Source organism: Typopeltis vanoorti, chromosome 8 (assembly GCF_054136105.1).
Source record: "Typopeltis vanoorti isolate ZY-2024b chromosome 8, IOZ_Tvanoo_1.0, whole genome shotgun sequence".
NCBI lineage: Eukaryota > Metazoa > Arthropoda > Arachnida > Uropygi > Thelyphonidae > Typopeltis > Typopeltis vanoorti.
In genome coordinates this window covers 34312601-34334945 of record NC_143556.1, presented here as the reverse complement: position 1 = coordinate 34334945, position 22345 = coordinate 34312601, and the positions used below count along the sequence as shown (strand labels likewise).

Below are 22345 nucleotides of genomic sequence, written 5' to 3'. Positions count from 1 at the left end.
GCGAGTTTCCAATTTTTTCATTCCATCTAAAAAGTAGGATTTGAGAAATTATGCAAAATAGTCATTGACAGCCTTGATGACATCCTCGTTAGAAGAAAGTTTATCACTGAACCAAATTGTTAAGTTTGGGAACAGAAGTCACACGGGGCCAAGTCTGGAGAATACGGGGGGGGAACCAGTTCGAACCTCAATTCGTCCAATTTTGCCATCGTGACTTCTGGTGTGCGGGACGGTGCATTGTCTTGATGAACGAGCACTTTTTTGTGCGCCAATCTTGATAGTTTTTTCTTCAGTTCTTCTTTTAAACAGTCCAACAATGATGCGTAATAAGCTTCTGTTATTGTCTTACCATTTTCCAAATAGTCTATTATGATTATTCCTTGGGAATCCCCCCCAAAAAAATGGCCATCTTCCCAGCTGACAAAATGGTCTTCACTTTTTTTTTTGTGCTCTTTCACTGGGCATTGTCCACTGTTTTGACTGCTGCTTGGACTCAGGTGTGTAGTTGTAGATCCAAGTTTCATCTATAGTCACGAATTGACACAAGCAATCCCGTGAATTGCGATTAAACATCACCAAACATTGCATTTAAATGTCTTTTCACATGCATTTTTGATTGACAGTCAACAATCGCGGCACCTATCGTGCACACAGCCTTTTTCATATGCAATTTTTCATACAGGTTATTATACACCTGCTCAGTTGAGATACCACAATCTCATGCACTTTCATTCAGCAGTTTTCCATAATGTTTTCCATGGATTTTGTGAATCATTTCCTTCATAGTGACCTCAGTCAGGCATCCAGAACATGCTTCATCTTTGTTCTTGTTGAGAGGCTTATACGCTGGTTAGACATAATAACTAATATTTAAGGAATTGACAGCGTATACTGGAAATATAGATTAAATAAACTTTAATATACACTTTCCGATATTTCGGCGAACGTTACGTTGCCATCTTCTTGGGAACTTACTAAAAGGCCACGTGCACACAAGTACTAATACAACAAATGAGACTGAGGCTAGGACGCTAGCGTTTTCCTAAAGTCCTGATGGTGCCCCCTGGCGGGCTATATTGGTAGTTCTTGGCCTTTGGGCTGAAGTTCTTTTGATAAAAGTTTCCCAAATTTGGGGCAGTTTCATGCATCCAAATTTGTTGAGGTTTGGCATGTTCCTAAGGGCCGAGGCTGATTCCATGAATAGTCTTTCATACTTGAACTTGCTGCGGTGTATTACTGTGGCTTTCTTCCATCTTATTCTGTGGCGAGTATCCAGAGCGTGGTCTGCAAGCCCAGAGTGGCTGTACTGGTGGAATCGGATGTAATCCTTGTGTTCTGAGATTCTGATATTTGCTGTCCTGCCTGTTTGGCCAAAGTAGGACAGTTTACAGCTGCAAGGGACCTGGTATACACCAGGTAGGTCTAGGGGAAGTGGTTGGTCTTTGGTAGAGCAGATAAGGGATGCCAGTTTTCTATGTGGTCTGTAACAAGTGGTCAAGTCATGTTTTTTTAAGATTTTATTGATTTTTTCTGAGGTGCCTCTGATGTAGGGAATAGTGATGGATTTAGAGTAATCTTTTTTGTGAGGGGGAGGGGGTGGTGGGTTGTGGATGACTGGGTTAAGTATTTTTTGGATTTTTTGGAGGGGGTAGCCGTTGGCTGAGAAAGTGTCACGGATGTGATTTAGTTCAGAGGTTAGGGCTTGATCATTAGAACAGATTATTTTTGCCCTGTTGAATAATGTTTTAATAACTCCATATTGTTGTGAGGGGGGGTGGTGGGATTGTTGGTGGATGTATCTGCCAGTATGGGTGGGTTTTCTATAAACTGAGAAAACCAAGGTTCCATCAGGTTGGCGGGTGACTAGTGTGTCTAGGAAGGGGAGGTTATTGTTTTCCTCTTTTTCCAGGGTGAATTTGATTCTAGGGTGTTGGTTGTTCAAGTGTGTTAGGAAGGAGAGGAGTGAATCCGGGCCATGTGGCCAAATACCAAAAACATCATCAACATAGCGAAGCCATATGGTAGGTTTTTGTGGGGCTGAGTTTAAGGCTTTCTCTTCAAACATCTCCATGAAAAAGTTGGCCAAGGGTGGGGAAAGTGGTGAACCCATGGCTGTCCCCTCTATCTGTTTGTAGAATTTTTCCTGCCAAACGAAATAGCCTGAGTTCATTGTAAACTGAAATAGGGCTGAGATATCGGGAGGAAATTTAGCTTGGATTAGCTCTAAGGTTTCTTTGAGAGGGACATTCGTGAATAGGGAGGAGACATCAAAACTGACCATTATGTCATTGTGTTGGAGTGTAAGGTTTTCTATACTGGCTTTGAAGTGGGCTGAGTTTTTTTATGTGTGATGGTGTATTGCCAGTATAGTGTGAGAGCGCTTTGGCTAAATGCTTGGCTAGTTTGTAAGTGGGGGAATCAATGCCATCCACTATGGGACGTAATGGCACATTTTCTTTGTGTATTTTTGGGAGCCCATATATGCGGGGGGGTCTAGAGTTATAGGGTTTTAGTCTGTTGGTAATCTCCACAGGCCAAGAAGTGACCTTCTTAAGGAGCCTATGGAGTTTTCTAATTTGTGAGCTGGTGGGATTGTAATCAATGGGGAGGTAAGTGGAGCGATCTAATAATAAAGCCTTGAGCTTACCTGTGTAGTCTTTAAGATTGAGTACCACAGTGGCGTTCCCCTTATCCGCTTTGGTGATCACTATTTTTTTGTTTCTCTTCAATTCTTGTAGTGCCTTGTATTCACTAATGGATATGTTGGATTTTGGAGGTTTTGCTTTATTGAGAACACAGGCTACATCCAATCTAATGTCGTTGGCGATGTGGGTTGGAAGTTGGCGGATCCCGCGTTCAATTTGAATCATTAATTCCTCGGCCGTTAATTTCCTAGGAGCAATGGCGAAGTTGTGACCACGTGACAGAGCGTGGATTGCTTCTGGCTTTAAGGTAGCTGACGATAGGTTAACAACAGTGTTGGTTTGTAGTTTCGACGCCGAGTTCTTTGTTAGTTTATCAAACTTGTTGATATGTCGGCTTCGTACTCGTTCAAATTCTTTTTTAGCTGCCGTACATGAGACGTCATGTAAGACCGACCAAAGCTCGTGATTCAGCGTATGTGAAAGCTCGTTTTCCAGCGTTGCTATCGCGGTGTTTATATCGGCTAGGGAACCGCGTGTAGCGGTAATTTGTTCCCGAAGTAATGCCTGGCTAGCGCGGTTGTAAATACGGAGAGCTTTCTGTGAGATGAAGCGGTGTTTGAATTTAACACAGTTCGGGATGACATGATTATCCCGGCAGCGTTTTAGGAATGCCAGACGGTTGAGTTGTCTGGATAATTTCAGCCTCAGTTTGCCGGCAAACTGAGGCTGAACTACGGCAAACTTTACGGCAAACAGGCTGAAATTATCCATTTCAGCCTCAGTTTGCCGTAAAGTAATCTGTTCTAATGATCAAGCCCTAACCTCTGAACTAAATCACATCCGTGACACTTTCTCAGCCAACGGCTACCCCCTCCAAAAAATCCAAAAAATACTTAACCCAGTCATCCACAACCCACCACCTCCTCCCCCTCACAAAAAAGATTACTCTAAATCCATCACTATTCCCTACATCAGAGGCACCTCAGAAAAAATCAATAAAATCTTAAAAAAACATGACTTGACCACTTGTTACAGACCACATAGAAAACTGGCATCCCTTATCCGCTCTACCAAAGACCAACCACTTCCCCTAGACCTACCTGGTGTATACCAGGTCCCTTGCAGCTGTAAACTGTCCTACTTTGGCCAAACAGGCAGGACAGCAAATATCAGAATCTCAGAACACAAGGATTACATCCGATTCCACCAGTACAGCCACTCTGGGCTTGCAGACCACGCTCTGGATACTCGCCACAGAATAAGATGGAAGAAAGCCACAGTAATACACCGCAGCAAGTTCAAGTATGAAAGACTATTCATGGAATCAGCCTCGGCCCTTAGGAACATGCCAAACCTCAACAAATTTGGATGCATGAAACTGCCCCAAATTTGGGAAACTTTTATCAAAAGAACTTCAGCCCAAAGGCCAAGAACTACCAATATAGCCCGCCAGGGGGCACCATCAGGACTTTAGGAAAACGCTAGCGTCCTAGCCTCAGTCTCATTTGTTGTATTAGTACTTGTGTGCACGTGGCCTTTTAGTAAGTTCCCAAGAAGATGGCAACGTAACGTTCGCCGAAATATCGGAAAGTGTATATTAAAGTTTATTTAATCTATATTTCCAGTATACGCTTCATCTTTGATGGACTTAAGACTATGTTTAAACTCATTTATCCAAAAATAAATGGTTTTTAATGCTGGCACAGTCTCCATGAACTGCATGTAACTTGACTTTGATCTGTAACTATCTTCAAATAAGTGTTTTATCACTGCAGGAAACTTGTTTTTCTCCATTTTTATGAAAAGTGTGAACACTATCATTTGAAATGCTTGCCAAACGAGAACGTGTTGCACCTTGCTAAAATTTTGCTAAGGGTCATGAAAAAGATGATACGTGCTGACACTGGTATGAATGAACAAATTGTGTTACTGTCTATTGGAAATTTACCAGACTTTTCATGCAACCCTCATGAAATGCTGAGCTGGAATGCCATCTGGAATATATATCTGTACTTGACATAGGAAAAGCTATCGCAAACCTGAAATGTGGAAAGACAGTTGGGGTAATGATATTTGACCAGACATGCTAAAATATGGAGGTATAAAAGTTTTACAGTGGCTACACTGCATAATTCAAAAGGCCTAGTCAGAGGATCAAATTCTAGATGATTGGAGTGGAGTGCTCATAGTACCATCTTTAAAAATTAAAATAAAACAATGTGAGAATTACAGAGGAATTTCTTTGAGTGTTCCTGGTAAGATTTATGATGTATTCTTGAGAAATGGCTAAGAAAAATTGTGGAGGTGAAGAACAAGCTGGGTTCATGCCAAACAGAGATTGTCAGGATCAGATTTTTGCTTTAAGACAAATAGTTGAAAAATCATGGTAATATAACAAGGATCTGCATTTAAGTTTTGTGTATCTGGAAAAGACATATGACAAAGTACCACAGACATATGACAGAAAAGGAACACTATTCAAAATGCTCCAATTATATGGTATAAACGGGACATTATATTAAGCAATACATAGTCTCTATTTGAGTTGTAAATCAGCAGTTAGAATTGAAGGAGTTATAGAAATTGGATTAATGTTACATCGTGTGTCAGAAGGGTGTACATTATCTCCATTGTTATTCATCATCTATATGGATCATATTATGAAGGTAAACACTATTAAACCTGATATTCGAATAAGAGATATCAAACTTAGCACTTTACTTTATGCAAATGATGTTGCACTCCTAAATAAATTCAGGTAAGTTTGCATGATTCCTTGACCAAATTGAATGGCTGCTGTAATAAATTTGGTATGAAAATCAGCATTATAAAGACAGACAATAAAATAGGCATAAACATTGAAAACATCAACTTCATCCTGAATGGAGAACTTATAGAACAAGCTAAATCTTCACTAAAAAATTACAATTTTTAGTGAAGATGGCAAATTAAATTTCAAAATAGATTGTAGAATTAGCAAAGCTGGTATGGTGGGAAGTCAACTGAATAAATTTATATGGAATAAGACAGAAATCAATAAAAATGCTAAACTAGCTATATACAAGACTGTTCAAGCCAATTTTAACTTATGGATCTTAGAGCTGGTTTAGAAATATCTCTTCATCAAAGACTGGAGACCATAGATATGAGAATCCTGAGAAAAATTAGAAGACTGAACAGATGGTGACCATGGCATTATCATATTAGCAATGAGAATTAGGAAAGAACTTGACAGTGTTAGCATTCAGAAATGTGTTAGTAGAGATAATCTCAGGAATGATTAGCTAAACAAGTGTTCTTTGCCAGGATAGCAGGAAAAGACCCAGAGGAAGACCAAGATATAGGTGGATTGATATGGTAAAAAGTGCCTTAGAAGACAAATATTAGATCTTATAATATTGGAATGTTGATAGATAACAAGCTAATCTGGAGGAATATTATTGATAGGAAGTTAGTAATGATGTAACTTTTCATTTAGTACTATCATAAGATCTTCAACATCCCCTGACGGTATTTGATGATGATAGCTATTCTAAGATATGATCACTTAAAAAGAATGGGAAATGAAAGATTTGCAAATTCTGTGTTTGAAGGGAATATGCTGGTTAACATGATGTAGTTAAAACTGCTTTAAAAGATCAAAATATAAGAGCTAAACAAACCTGATCTTACAAATAATAGACCTATTTTAGAAGAAAATTGTTGATAGGAAACTTGTCACAAAATCCTAATTATTAGTCTTGCTTGTGTATATACCCTTGAGAGTATACACCTAAAATTATGTATATTTTCATTTATCATAGTACACTATAGATTATCTATGACAATGTGTAAATCCTGATTATAGATTTATGTAGTTAGTAGACTTTTTTTAATATTCGATTTTTGATAATTATATAGCTTTTAGCTAATGTGATGTTACTTTGTTATGTTGAGGATGAGGAGGTTCTTGAACAAGTGTGCACTTTTTGAAAGATGAGCAATTGGGAAAGTCTGCTTTATAAAAGTTATATAACTACCTTTTTTCTCATATTTTATTAAATTCATAAAATAACATACCAGAAATGAAACAATTTTACATTTGTGTGTGATGAAAATAAACGTCAAACATAATGACCTTTCTCCTTTGAAGTTAACAAACTCCAGTACTCTGTCTATTGAGAAGCAGTTTGCTGTTCCTCGTTCGGGAAGTATTAGAAGGGTTAAAAAAGAACGATTGGTAAGCTTGTTTTTTATTTGGATAGATGAAGTATATTAAATTACTACAACAGATAAGTTATATTTTGTAAGCAGCAAGATGAGTAAGCAGCATCCCAGTAGACACTGGGATGCTGCTTACTCATCTTTATAAAAAAAATTCTTACAACAATTCTTACAAGAAGTGAAAATGTAGAGTGAGAAAGTGAAAATCGTCAGTATTTTACCTTGATATGATAAAAATGAATTAAGAAGAAGGGCTATGATGGCAAACGATACGTAGGCTATGTAGAAGGAATGGATGCGAGTTTTTGGATGTGGAGTGAGTTTGGGAGAAGATTGGATTTGTATAAGAGGGACAGCCTACACCTGAATGAGTTTGGTATCAGGAGTCTAGAAAAACTAATAACTGGTATGAAACCTAACAGAGTTAGGGAAACTAAATTATAAAGGGAGGAATGGTGAGAATGTGAGTGTAAGAGCAACAATGTTATATAACTGTGTTAATGATGGGAATGGGTTTTGTCATGGAAATGTTGACGAGGAGAGAACAATTTTGACTTTATTCGTGTGGTTCGGACCCATCAAGCTTGTGCAAAGATGTCTACATATATAAGATGTAGACATCTTTTGCACAACGTTTAACAACTTGCAAAGATCTGCAAGTTGTCCAACTGTGTCATGCAGACAAGAATATACCAAAGAACATGCAGGTAGATTATTATGTCTGTATACATATGCTAGGAGTATTAGAAAATTGGAAACAAAGGGTTAGTTTGTGGCCGTAGTCAATATGTTGGGACCTCAGTTGTAGATATCAGTAAGATCTGGCTACCAGAATCAGACATACTAACTGGTATTGAGTGTCAAGGGTACAGTATTTTTAGGAAGGATGGGGGAGGGGGTGTGCTGCTAATGATAGCAGATATCTTGAATCCAGTTAGAACTGAGACCTATGATTGTAGCACTCTATTACTAACAACATTTCATGTGGCACTGGATTTGAAGCCATCTGGTGTGAGGTGTGGAATATAACAAGATCGATTACATAGTAGGGTGTTGTTACAGACCTGGTGGATCAGTTGCTAGTGATGAAGAAATGCATCACCAAATAGACAAGATGATCACGAAAAGAGTGATCATAATGGGAGACTTTAATTATCCAAACATTGATTGGGCAGCAGTAGAATCTCACGATAAGAATGAAAATGAATTATTGAGCTGTTGCAAGACAACTTCCTCAAGCAGTGACAGAAGGAACTCAAGGTCAAAGAGTGTTCATTTGGTTATAGTGTCAGAGGGCGTTTCAGTTAAAGATGTAACTATTCTGCCTCCGGTGGGTGACAGTGATCATGCACTACTCGAGAAGTGACTAAGTTTATGAATGTTGCATTCAGAAAAAGTTACATGCTGAACTAGAAAGCAGGAAATTATGACCAACTGAGTAGTATAATAAGTTCAGTGGAATAGGATCGGTTGCTGGATGGAAAGAATATCGACAGTGCATGGGAAGCATTTAAACAATACTTAAATGATGCAATATCAGAATGTGTCCCAAGAGTTCAAAGAATAAATAGGGCAGGATTCAAATGGATGTGCAATCTAGTTAAGCAAGAGATTCATAAGAAAAGGATGATGTGGAAGGAATACCGATATATATATATATATATATATATATATATATATATATATATAAGGTTAAGGATGATGTGCATTATGATAATTATAAGCAGCAAGCTAGAATAGTCACAACTGTTGTATGGAAAGCAAAGTCTGAGTATGCAAAGAAACTGGCTCTGCGTGCTAATAACAACTCACAAGAATTCTATCGATATGCTGCAAGTAAAAGAAAGAATGAATATGAAAGATTCATCTCATCCGTCTGGTGATGGGTTGAGTCCCCTTTGTACAGTCTGTCTCCAAATGGTTCTATTTCTAGTCTTCTCGAACATAGTAGTGAAGCTGGGGAATTTGTCTCTTTCTTTTAAGGATCTGACTGAGCCAAGTTTTCCTCGGTCGTCCGGGTGGACACTGTTTTCCTATTCTTCCATTTAGCACGATGTTTGGAAGTCTGAGGAGGCATTCTCTGCACATGGCCAAACCATCAGAGCTGTTGTTGAAGAATAATGTCTGTGAGGATTGTCCTCCTGGTAGTTGAGATCCTACTTTACTTGTTCTGTGGTTTTATGTTCAGTCCAGTGTGTTTTGTTTATTTTTCTTCAGCACTTTCCCTCAAATGCACTTATTTTGAGTAGTTCCTTCTTAGCGAGTCGCCATGACTCACTTCCATATGTTGCTGTAGGGATGATCATGGCTTTGAGTAGTTTGATTTTAAGATGTTTCAAGAATGTTATTGTTCCATATTTTGTTTAATTTATTGATGTTTGACCATCCAATGTTAATTGTGTTAATTTGGACAGCACTGTTTCTGTGCTGTCCAAATTGTGTGTAATGGTGCTTCCTAAGTAGACAAAGGATTTTACTTGTTCTAGGGTTTGGTTCTCCAGGGTTATTGAGATGTTTTCAACTTCTCTTCCTATTTTCATTATTATGGTTTTTCTGCTGCTTTCCTCATTCCAAAGTTTTACATGCTTCATTTAAAAGATGGGTTTTTCTAGTTGTAGCTTCAATATTGCCATGATTACTATATCATCTGTGTATTTATGTGGTTGATGTTTCTTGATTTTTCACAAGCTATCAAGTACGAGAGAGATAAACCAAGAGGTCCGACAGGGATGTCCCCTCTCAGCAACTCTTTTTAATATCTACTTAAATGAAATAATAATAAAATGGAATAAAAATTTACATCAATTAATTAAACTTTCTCCTACAGTTAACTTAAACACTCTCCTCTTTGCCGATGACCAAATAATAATTAGAAATTCTAAAGATAACTTACAGAAAGCTATTTTAGATCTAAATGAGATATCCAAAGATTATGGTATGATAATATCAACAGAAAAATCAAAAACTTTGGCCTTTAAAGGACAAGAACTACAATAGTAATAGATAACAAGATCTTAGAACAGGAAGTTCATTTAACTACATGGGATGTGTGATCACATATGAAAATAAAAAAGATATAAACTTAAAAATGGGGGTGCTTAAGAGTCAAAGCTATATAACTGAGAGGAGACCTCCACATAGCCTTTAAAGGAATGCGGAGAACCGACCAGGGCTTCTGACCTAATGTCCAATCCTCACCGTCTCATGGTGCACCCTGTTGGGTATCTACTTTGATACTGAACGAACGAGGATGGGCTGGCAATTTGGGATTTAGCCGACCAAATTGTATTCTTATTGGTTAAACCAAAATAAAAAATGATGGTACAACATGACAAAATTTCATGCCGGCTGGGGCGTCGCCCGGTTAAACAAGGCCCCCCGTTGTTTTCGCCAGGGAACCAGGGCGAACAGCGAAAAGTCAGCTACTGGAACAATTCTGAAAACAAACCCCAACTCAACATCACCAGAGTTAAAGATCGGTACTATCAACATAAAAAGCCTGAATGGCAAAGAAATGGAGCTAGCTGAGGAATTAGATAAGTACCAGATCGACATAATAGGGGTGACTGAAACAAAAAAAGACCAAAACTGGTGAGATCTTTCTGAGCAATAAATACAAAATGTTATATTCAGGCAATGACAATCAAGGAAAAGAAGGAGTAGCCATAGTATTCAACACAAAATACGAGGCTAATCTTCTTGAATGGCAGTCAGTCTCAAATAGAGTAATGTCGGCAAATATGAGAATGGGGAACTGGACAATGAGACTTATTTGTGCCTATGGTCCCACAGAAGGTTCTACTAAGGTATAAGTGGAGGAATTTTTTGACGCTTTAGAAAAAGCAACTGACACAATGAAAAAGGAAAAGTTGGTCCTTGTTGGGGATCTAAATAGTAGAGTAGGAAATGATTGTGAGACATACAAAAATATTTTGGGAAAATTTGGAGAAAAGAGCAAAGCTAATAGTAATGGCAAATATCTGTTGGATTTCTGCTCAGGACATGGACTGGTTATTACTAACACCATGTTCCAACATAAAAATGTGCACAAATTCACATGGAGAGAAGAGGGTAAGAATAAGAAAACTCTCATTGACTATGTTATTGTTGATAGTGATGTTTTCTCCCTGGTGCAGGACACCAGAGTGTACAGAGGATTTGAAATTGGAAGCGACCACTATTTAGTCTTGAGCAGGATAAAATTGAATTTCATATTGAAAAGAATAACATGTAAGAAAGTTTTAAAGTGAATAAAAGTTGAGCAGCTCTCAGATGTGAACTGTAGACTAAAATACAGAAAGATTATTGAAAAGAAAATGAAAGAGTTTGATAACAGGAATCAAACCTTGGAGATTCAGTGGCAGACTCTGAAGAAAACATTGATTGATTCTGCCAGAGAGGCATGTGGTGAGGTTGTGTGCAAGGATAAAAAAATCAGAACTCCCTGGTGGACACAGGAAGTTAAAGAGGCAGTGAAGGAAAAGAAGAAAGCATATCAAAAGTTCCTGGCAAATAAGTCATCTTTTACTCTTACAGAATTCAGAGACAAATGTAAGAAAGCTAAACAGTGTGTAAAACTAGCTAAACAAAAGTCATGGGAGGATGTTGGCAAGAATATAGAAAATAAATATCAAGAAGGTGGCAAAATATTCTGGAGGTTGTTGAAGAAGCTTAGGAATGGAGGAAAGAGTGCTGTAAAAGGAGTTAGAGATGATAAAGGTGACAGGAGAAAAAGATATCCTTGAAGTATGGAGTAATTACTTTGAAAAATTGCTAAATGAAACAAGCAGTGATGACAGCACAGTGATAAAAAACACTGACCAGGCATGCAGTCAGGAATACATATCCATACTTGAAGTAGAAAAAGCCATCAAAGGCTTGAAATGTGTAGAGGCAGCAGGAGTAGATGATATTCGATCAGAAATGTTGGAGTATGGTGGTATAAAAGTCTTACAGTAGCTGCACTGCATAGTTCAGAAAGCCTGGACAGAGGGACGAATTCCTGATGATTGGAGTAGAGCTCTCATAGTACCCATATATAAAAAGGGAAATAAAACTGAATGTGAGAATTACAGCGGTATTTCCCTACTGAGTGTTGTTCCAGGCAAGATTTGTGCCAGTATACTTGAAAAACGGTTGAGAAGAATTGTGGAAGAAAAGCTTGGTGAAGAACAAGCTGTATTCAGGCCAAATAGAGGCTGTCAGGATCAGATCTTCACTTTACGACAAATAGTCGAGAAAGCATGGGAATATAACAAAGATCTGTATTTAAGTTTTGTCGATTTGGAAAATGCATATGACAAGGTGCCAAGAGAGAAGCTATTCAATACGCTGCAGTTATATGGTGTCAATGGGGCATTATATCAAGCAATACTTAGTCTTTATTTGAGTTGTAAGTCAGCAGTTAGAATTGAAGGAAGTACAGGAAGATGGTTTAATGTTAAATCTGGTGTGAGACAAGGATGTACATTATCCTCTCTGTTATTCATTATCTATATGGATCACATTATGAAGGAAAGTGGTATTAAACCTGATATCAAAATTGGAGATGTTAATATCAGCTCTTTGCTTTATGCGGATGATGTTATACTTCTAAATAAATCCGCTACAAGTCTGCAAGATTCTCTGACTAAATTGAATAGCTGTTGTAATAGATATGGTATGAAGGTCAGCAATAAAAAGACAAAGACAATGAAAATAGGCAGAATCATTGAAAATGTCAACTGTGTTGTGAATGGAGAACCTGTGGAACAAGTAAAACATTTCAGTTACTTAGGCACGATTTTTACTGAAGATGGTAAATTAAATATAGAAATAGACAACAGAATCAGCAAAGCTGGTATGATGGGAAGTCAATTGAATAAATTCATATTGAATAAGAGAGAAATTAGTCGGAACACTAAATTAGCTGTGTTCAAACCAGTTTTAACTTATGGATCTGAGAGCTGGGTCAGAAGTAAAACACTTGACCAAAGACTAGAGACCGCAGATATGAGAGTCCTGAGAAAGATTAGAGGCGTGAACAGATGGCATCAATGGCAATATCATATTAAAAATGAGGATATTAGGAAAGAACTTGACATTGTCAGCATCCAGGAATGCGTTAGCAGAGCTAAGCTCAGGTGGTATGGTCACTTATGTAGAATGGAAGAGGAAAGATTAGCAAAACAGGTGTTCTCTGCCAGGTTGGCAGGAAAACGACCCAGAGGAAGACCAAGGTTATAGTTGGATTGATTCAGTACAAAAGTGCCTTAGACGATAGAAATATAAGATCTGATAATGTTGGAGTCTTGACAAGTAACAGACTGATTTGGAGGAAAATTGTAGATAGGAAGTTAGTAATGATGTAAATTTTCATGTAGTACTGTCATATCCTGTACACCCCTTTAGGGTACATGGGAGTAATTTGATGATGATGGTGATAAACTTAAAAATTGCAAAATATTTAAAAATACCAGAGGTAAATTTGACGAGTGCTTTTGTGTCTTTGTAAAAGTTTGAAATGAAGGTCAGCAATTTGGAGTTTGTTGATTTAGTTTAGGATGTGATCAATTTATCTCTGTCTATGGAATTGAAAGCTTGTTTAGATTATGTTTCCACGAAAGAATAACTCTTCTAAATGTAGATGGCGTGAGGGTTACAGATGCAGAAGAGGTTGTTCAACTAATGAGGGCCCATTTTGTTAAAGCTATCAACCTGGTGCATGTGACATTGAGCTCACTGCTACCTCCTCACTGGACGAAGAAATTCAGGTGTATGAGGGCAAGGTGTTAGATGTTGCACAAACTGAATAAGAATTCAGCAATAGGGACTGATGGAATATCAGCACGTGTGCTAAAAGAGTGTTCAGCTGAACTGGCAATTCCATTGACCAGGCTGTTTAATAGTAATCTCAGAACAGGTAAGATGCTGCAGGAATGGAAAGAATGTATGGTAATGCCATTGCATAAGGGTGGTGCAAAGGCTGATGTATCCAACTATTGACCGATTAGTATCTCAGGAGTGGTGGTGATGATTTTGGAAAAATTGGTTAGGACTCGCATTTCAAAATGGATTGACAGTGAATCTACTTTGCAATGAGCAACATGGGTTTACTAAGGGAAGGTCATGTTTTAGCAACTTGCTCACATTCTGTAATGTTACCATTAAACTAGACAAGGGGAATGGATACACTGTAATACTTTTGGATTTTGCTAAGGCTTTTGACAGAATACAGTATGGTAGACTGTTGCATAAATTGGAGAATATGGTTTTGGATTATAGAATATTAGCATAGATAAGAGGATGGCTGACTGACATATTAAAAAGTGGTATATGGGGATGTGAGTCTGCAAGATTTAAGGTAACCAATTTTGTACTACAAGGATCAGTGCTTGATCCACTGTTATTCAATCTAATCTATACCTTAATGATATTATGAAGGATTTGACAAGCGACAAACATCTATTTGCTGATGATGCAAGGATAGTAGGGTAATCAGGAATGCTGCTGATATGCAGTATTTACAGAATGATTTGAATAGGCTGGAATTATGGGCATGGGAAAATGGATGACAGTTTAATGTCAGTAAATGTAGAGTCATGCACTTCGGCGTGATTAAATATCCAACGTCGTATTATATTGGTGGGATTATAGAATTAAACACAAAGGAAGGACAGAGAAAAATTTACCAACTAGCGAAATGTAGAAATAAAGCAGCTAAGGACATCTTACATGTGAGGTAGATCAAAGATGCTGAAGGAAGAGTATTATGGAGGGATGTGGACATAAGAAACAGATGGAAAATATACTTTGAGGGACTTTTGAATGAGGAAAATGCAAGGACTCACAGAGGAGATGGGCAGCCTTCTGAGGGGATGGTGCAGAACATCAGTAGAATGGAAGTGACATAGGCCATGAAGAGGATGAGGAATGGAAAAGCGGTGGGCCCCGACAGAATTCCAGTGGAGGCATGGAAGGCACTGGGGGAAGAGGGAATTGACCTACTGTGGGACCTGTTCATGAAAGTTTGCCAACAGGAAAATATACCCGAGGAATGGAGGGAGAGTACTCTTGTTCCCATCTACAAGGGTAAACGGGATGCACAAGACTGTAAAAATTACAGAGGAATAAAGTTGATGTCCCACACAATGAAGATCCTAGAAAGGGTTCTTGATGGTAGATTGAGGGAGGAGGTGGAGATTGCAAAGGAACAATTTGGCTTCATGCCTGGTAGATCAACAACAGATGCTATCTTTGGGTTACGACAGATGATGGAAAAATATCGAGAGAAACAAAGGGAGCTACATCTGGTATTTATTGATCTGGAGAAAGCATACGATAGAGTGCCAAGGCAAGAAGTCTGGAGGTGTCTGAGGGAGAAGAAGGTGCCGGAGAAATATGTCAGGTTGGTGCGGGAAATGTACAGAAATGTGAAGACAAGTGTTCGGACCTGTTTGGGACAGACAGAAAGTTTTCAAGTAACAGTTGGCTTGCATCAAGGGTCAACATTAAGTCCGTTTCTGTTTAATATTGTGATGGAGGTGGTAACAGAGGAGGTGAGAGAAGATGCACCTTGGACAATGTTGTATGCAGATGACATCTTGCTGTGTGTAGATTCAAAAGAAGAAGCAGAAACTAAACTGGAAAGATGGAGAAAAGTACTGGAAGAGAGAGGTATGAGACTGAGCAGAAGTAAGACAGAGTATGTGTTGCGCAGTGGGCGGTGGCCAGGAGACAGATCTGGAGCTGGAAGGAAATGTCATCAGGAAGGTGAGAGACTTTAGATACTTAGGTTCAACAGTGGAAGAAGATGGAGGAGCTGAGAAGGAAGTGGGATGCAGGATACAAGTGGTTTGGAGGAACTGGAGGGAGATGGCTAGAGTGTTATGCGATAAGAGGGTGCTGATCAATCTGAAAGGCAAAATTTATAGGACAGTAGTGAGGCCAGCTATGACATATGCTATAGAAACTGTGGCCCTGAGGAAAAATAACATCAGCAGGATGGAAGTAGCAGAGATGAGAATGCTTAGGTGGATGTGCGGTGTGACCAGAAAGGATCATCTGAGAAATGACTATGTTGGGGGAACAGTGAAAGTTACGAACTTAGGAGTGAAAATACAGGAGGCAAGGTTGAGATGGCTTGGTCATGTGATGAGGAGGGAGGACGAATATGTGAGAAGAAGGTCATGCGGATGGATGTGCAAGGAAGGCGAAAGCATGGGTGGCCAAAGAAGAGATGGAGGGAGCTGGTAGAAGAGGACTTGAAGATGAAGAACTTGGATGTGGTGACAGCCCAAGACAGGAAGGTGTGGAGGAGACTCATAACAAACAGTGACCCCACTTAAGTGGGAGAAGCTGTAGAAGAAGATTATATCGGTGGGATTATGCTTGAAGAAACTGATCAGGCTAGGGATCTTGGAGTGTTAGTGGATAGGAAGTTGAAGTTCAGGGGCCATGTAGCAAAGATTGCAAATACAACACGAAAGATAATTGCAATGCTTAAACGAACATTCACATGTAAAGATAAGGATGTCCTTTTGCCTATTTACAAGGCATTGATAAGACCTCACTTGGACTACTGTGCATAGGTCTGGATTCCCTGTTTCTGTTGTGATTCTGATATATTGGAGAGAGAGAGAGAGAGAGAGAGTGTTAAAAATGATATCAGGATTATGGAATACTGATTATGAAGACAGCTTGAGAATTTGTAAATTGCAGACACTATGTTGTAACGATTTCTTGTCTTTTATTGTACAACAGTTGTATTTTTTATTCAATCTTTTCTTCCTAAACCTCCTATATTAACCTTATTGGCTGCGCAATTTATGTTGTAACTTTTTCTTCCTTATTATAACTATCCTACTGCTGCGCCATTTATGTTGTGTCGCTTCTTCTTATTCACACTGTTGCTTTATCTCCGTAATACACTATCGGGTAGCACGTGGTACCTCTGAGGGACAATGGAATTTCCTCGAGATCGAGGCAGTACCAGAGTATCAGTGTGTCTAAGATTTACCTCTCGTAAAATGCCAAGAAATTTATTTGTTTCGCTGCGCCACTTAGTGCTATTAGATTATTAAACACTAACAACCAAGAGGTAATCTCTGGACAGTACTCAATGATACCTACCAACTCTGCAGACGTGGTCAAAATATACCCTTTTCAAATATCCCTTTTAATATCCCGCATAGGTTCGCATTAATATTTTATATGCGGTGCATCAGATTCCAGAAATCACAGAAAGTCTTTGTTAGAATCAAAAGCAAGGTTTATTATACTCAAAGGTTGATACACATAATAACACTAAATCAAATCCGATCTTAAGGGAGTTTCAGACAAGGTATATAAAATTCAAACACTACTATTACACTTATAAAATATTATACAGTAGCTTCCTAAAGTAAGAATTATATTAACCTTCGCTAATGCATTAATCATGTACTATTATCACAATCAGTCTCCGTAGCTCTGTCAGACTACACAAGATAACATTCATATCTTTCACAATCTCTTAATATTATGCCAATTCTTTACTCTAAACATATCCTTGATTTCATTTAATATAATGGCAAACTTCAACACTACGACAGATAATAAACATAAATTCAATATCCTTCTAAAGTCCTAGCAATACAACCTTATCCTATATCATTAATGTTCCCTTTTATAACATATTAACATGGCACAAATCTTTCATTCATATTCAGTGAAACACAAAGTCTACTTATCTTCCTTTATGGCTCTTTATGGCATCATAAGTTCACAGGAAACTGGCCTTCTGTGGACAGCCAAACTTTTCCACGGAGATACTGTCGCCGAAACCTGCGACTGCCAGTACCGGGCACTGGCACCCTTCCTCGCCACAAGAGGGGAACCACAGGAGATCCAAGAAAAAAAAGCCTTGCTACAGGGTTGCATGACCCTTATATTTTCTCTTTTCTTCTTGGCGATTCTCGCCCTTTTCGATGTCCAGCCAACTCACACGTGCTACTACGTCACGGCGTTATTCTCTGCCCTGCTTATTGCACGTACACTGACGTCATTGTTTACTCGGGGCGAGCCGCTCCCTCGCATAACCTTTGGACTTGACTCCCCCCCCCCCCCCCCCAACTGTTGAATATGTGCTTACATTCACAATTCTTTTACACAAGTTAATTTCTAAAGCTCTGGTAATGTTTTACATTTTCAATACTAAATTAACCACGTTTGCGAATGGCACACAACATATATACTTATTTATCCTTTCATTACAGAACATGCTTGATATATATATACATATCATTTATTTTTCACTTAGAGGTAATTTATTGTATTTATCTCATTCTTTTGTTTGGAAAAGCATGTTAGACTGTGATAAGATAGGAATACATAAATTTCCACTCTATCACAATCTAACAACCAGCAAACAGGAAGAAAAAGGGGTGATATGATTGAGACTTCTGAAAGGGTCATACAGGATTTCGGTTGATGAAATTTTTCAATTTATGGAGGATGGGGAAAAGGACAAGAGGGCATCCTTGGAAGCAGAGAATGAATGCTGCTAAGAAGAGGGTAAGGGCTAGATTTTTCTCTCATAGGGTGGTGTGTGATTGGAATGGTTTGCCATTGGATGTTGAGTGAAGCAGCGTGAATAAATTCAAGAATATGTATGATAGCTGGTGTGTGTAGTATGTGGCCTTCCTCGATGAGTCCCTGGCGATCTCTCTTAATAATTATAAACCCCTACCCCAATTTCCATATTTAGTACATTATCCCTGTTACTGGTATTTGATACCATTGTCTGTTGAAATCTATTTTAATTTACATTGCAGTCTTTCCATACAGTAAAATACACACATTATATAACCAAAGAGAAGCTGAAAAGAATCACATTTAATAGGAACTGCAAACAACTGAAAAAACAGTGCTGAAGTTTAGAATTGATCAAATGCTCATTGTTTTTTTGATCGGGGTTGGGTGGGGATGGAGTTCTTTCTGGATAGATAACAAAATATGGTCATGCTTGATAGAGAAAACTAAAAATTATATGATGTTACAAATGATATGTTATGCACTTAATAGACATAAATGCACAATCATCTTTAATAGAACATGTGAATACATAAAACATACTGGAAAAGGCCACTATCCTAAGACAGCAAATATCAGAATGAAATTTAATGATATCTCAAGGAATCTTATTTGCATTAACCAATAAGTGATTTGATTAAGAAATCAGAAAAATCAGTTGATTTATTTACTAAATGAAATTTAGGAATTGTAGGCTATTTTGATATGCCAGAACATCCTGAAGGAAAAAGACAAACATGTAATAAAGTTCTGTATTGAGTGTGGTAAGCTTCCTCCACTCTTTATTTTTAAATGAAACTTTTCTCAAAGAAAATTTTCCACATTTAGTGTAATTCCATGTTACATCTTGAATGATTAGAATATTTGTTCAAAAGTGGTTAGAAGTTGGGAAATTTCACCCAAGTTTATAATTCACTTTAACTATAAGCTTATACTAGATGTATTTAGTCATCATAACTTCTGAAGCTATGCTAACTAAATACATTTGAAGACCTCTAAAAACAGGAATGGTTACAGTATATGATACTTTAGAAGATTTTGTTTCTTTGATGTACAGCAATCCCTCGATTAGTGCGCCTAATGCGTTCTTGAAAACAGGCGCATTAATTAAATATAGTAACCTATGGGAAAATGTATAATTCGTTCCTGAGATTTCTTTTTTGACCCTTAATTTTTTTTTATAAAAGAATTAGGGTATGTCTCAGGGCCTAGTTAAAGGAAAACCATGAAGCTGAAAGACGATAAAACATATTCAAAATATAAATTTCTTATTCTGCTTCTTAACAAAGAATTGAGCTAACGTAGTTTGGCAGGTTCTATTTCTTTTTTTCATACAACTGACGGTATGGCCCTATTGCCTCTTCTGCAAATTTTACTGCTTCTCTCTTTATCAGGGTCAGCCTCTAAGCATTGATGCTTAAGAACTTCAGTTGCACGAAAAATATTTTTAAATTGTTTCCCTTTGGGCTTGTAAGTGATTTAAATTTTCTTCATATTCTTCAGGATCTTCCTGCTTTGCATCTAAATTTAGCAGATCAGAATGACTCAATTTCTCAGAATGAGATTTAATTAACTTAGATTCATTTGAAAAGCCTCTAAAATCATTTGTACAATATGGAAGAATGTGCTTCCAAACGGCTCACATATTTCTAGCAGTAATTTCATTCGACTTTGTGACTTTATAACCAGGATTAACCTGAGATTTTTCTGCTTTAGCCGAAAAGTCTTGAAAGGCATTCGCTTCCAAAAAAGGCCAATTTCATCGACATTTGACTATTTGTTGGTCCCAGTAGCCCCCTTCTTCCACAGTTTTCTTCAAAATCTCTGGATAATTTGCAGCCACCTTTTCTGCACTTGCACCATTAGAACTTTATGTCGGCTATTTCTCTTTTTGCAACATTCAAATTACCCAACATTAGCGTGGAATTCTTCTTCTTCCTTTCCATCATTGATAGCCCTTTAATGTCCATATTAAATCAAAATGCTTTTGATTTAATATGGACAGTACTTAGCGGGATCTGTTTTTGGTTACAGTCTTCGATCCATGTAGAAAGAAGTCTCTCTAATTCAATCATTTATAATACTTTGATTTTAAGTGCATGCATGATGAACTTGAAGCAGCCTTACCTTTCTCTTCGTATTCAGCAGTTTTGCTTAAAATGGCTCTTATAGTTGATTCACCCATTTTTGTGTTCTTTTCCTATATTTGGTCTGGACTCAGCTTGTTCGTTTTTCTTTATTATTTCAAGTTTTTCTTCCAATGAGATTACTTTTCAAATCATTTTCACATTTCCATTTTTTTACTCATGATGAAAGATTGGGAAAATACTTTAAAATAAAAAGTAAGGAAAACAATTGCAAAGGAGGCACGAGATATGATCATAAAAAATACTATATAATTAGCAGGTGACATAAATTTTGTAGCTGAATTTGAAACAGTGTACATGGAAATAGTGTAGTATGCCATTAAAAAATAACTTGGTAAAATGTTTTAAATCAGTAACTAAATTATTTAAACCTGGTGAGTGGTTTTTTAAAATAGTTAGCTATAAAATGTATAGAGAGAAAATTTATAAAATCTGTAACATTTATTTTTAAGATGTATATAGGCACAGTAATCGAATTTTATAGGCACACTAATCGAATTTGGGTATAGAAAAAAAATGATGCACTAATCAGGGGCGCATTAATCAAGGGATTGCTGTATATTCATATCTTTACTAACGGATCCTGAAATTGACTGAGAGATAACACATTATCATCAACAGATCTCCATGGAGTCAAGAGACTCATCATGATGTCCCAATCTCACATGTGCAGGTCATCATACCTTGACTTAAATGCATTCGCTGTCTCTGTGCTCACCACACTCTCAGGCAATGTATTCCAATCACTCACCACTCCATGCAAAATATCTACTTCCCCCCCCTCCCCCGCTCACATCCATCTTATACAACTTCTGGGGATGTCCTCTCATTTTCCCCATCTCCAAATATTCTATGAAAAATGTCATTCGTGTTAATCTGGTAATTATCCCCTTACCAACTTGCGTCTCGATCATATCTCCCCTCTTCTTCTATCCATTAGGTTCTATAATTTGCATTCTCTTAATCTGGTCTCATATTCAATAGATTTGACTTAGTTGATCATCTCTGAACCTTCTCCATCAACTCATCCTCTTTTTGAAAACCATGCAATCAGGCCACATATGGATTACTGTGCACAGTAGTCCATATGCGGCCTGATCAAAGCCTTGTACAATGGAATCACACCATCCTTACTTTTACATGCCAGTGTTCTCCACATCATTCCCATAATCCACTGTTTTACTCATAATTTTTGCAAAATGTCTGCAAAATTTCAAGTCCCTATCATCCCCAGATCTTTCTTCTTCTTCCCCACCTGCCCACCAATCCTGTACTCTGCATCTGAATCTTCATCATCAAATTCCTGACATGTACACTCAAGGGGTGTATAGGATTTGATAGTACTATATGAAAAATTTACATCATTACTAACTTCCTATCTACAATTTTCCTCCAAATCAGTCTGTTACTTGTCAAGACTCCAACATTATCAGATCTTATATTTCTATCGTCTAAGGCACTTTTGTACTGAATCAATCCAACTATAACCTTGGTCTTCCTCTGGGTCGTTTTCCTGCCAACCTGTGCAGAGAACACTTGTTTTGCTAATCTTTCCTCACCCATTCTGTTTAAGTGACCATACCACCTGAGATTAGCTCTGCTAACGGATTCCAGGATGCTGACAATGTCAAGTTCTTTCCTAATATCATCGTTTTTAATATGATATTGCCATTGATGCCATTTGTTCATACCTCTAATCTTACTCAGGACTCTCATATCTGCAGTCTCTAGTCTTTGGTCAAGTGTTTTACTTCTGACCCAGCTCTCAGATCCATAAGTTAAAACTGAGTTTAAACATTT

The 22345-nt window shown here is 37.8% G+C and overlaps 1 protein-coding gene across 3 annotated transcripts in view; it reads left to right on the top strand.

Moving 5' to 3' along the window:
• The window catches only part of LOC150103917 (deoxynucleotidyltransferase terminal-interacting protein 2), a 99320-nt gene that overhangs the window by 39141 nt on the left and 37834 nt on the right, over positions 1–22345 (top strand). For all 3 annotated transcript variants that reach the window (XM_090396806.1, XM_090396805.1, XM_090396807.1), the window contains exon 4: positions 6778–6864. In XM_090396806.1, the coding sequence (XP_090252932.1) occupies positions 6778–6864 (87 nt within the window). The remainder of the gene's footprint in view (positions 1–6777; positions 6865–22345) is intronic.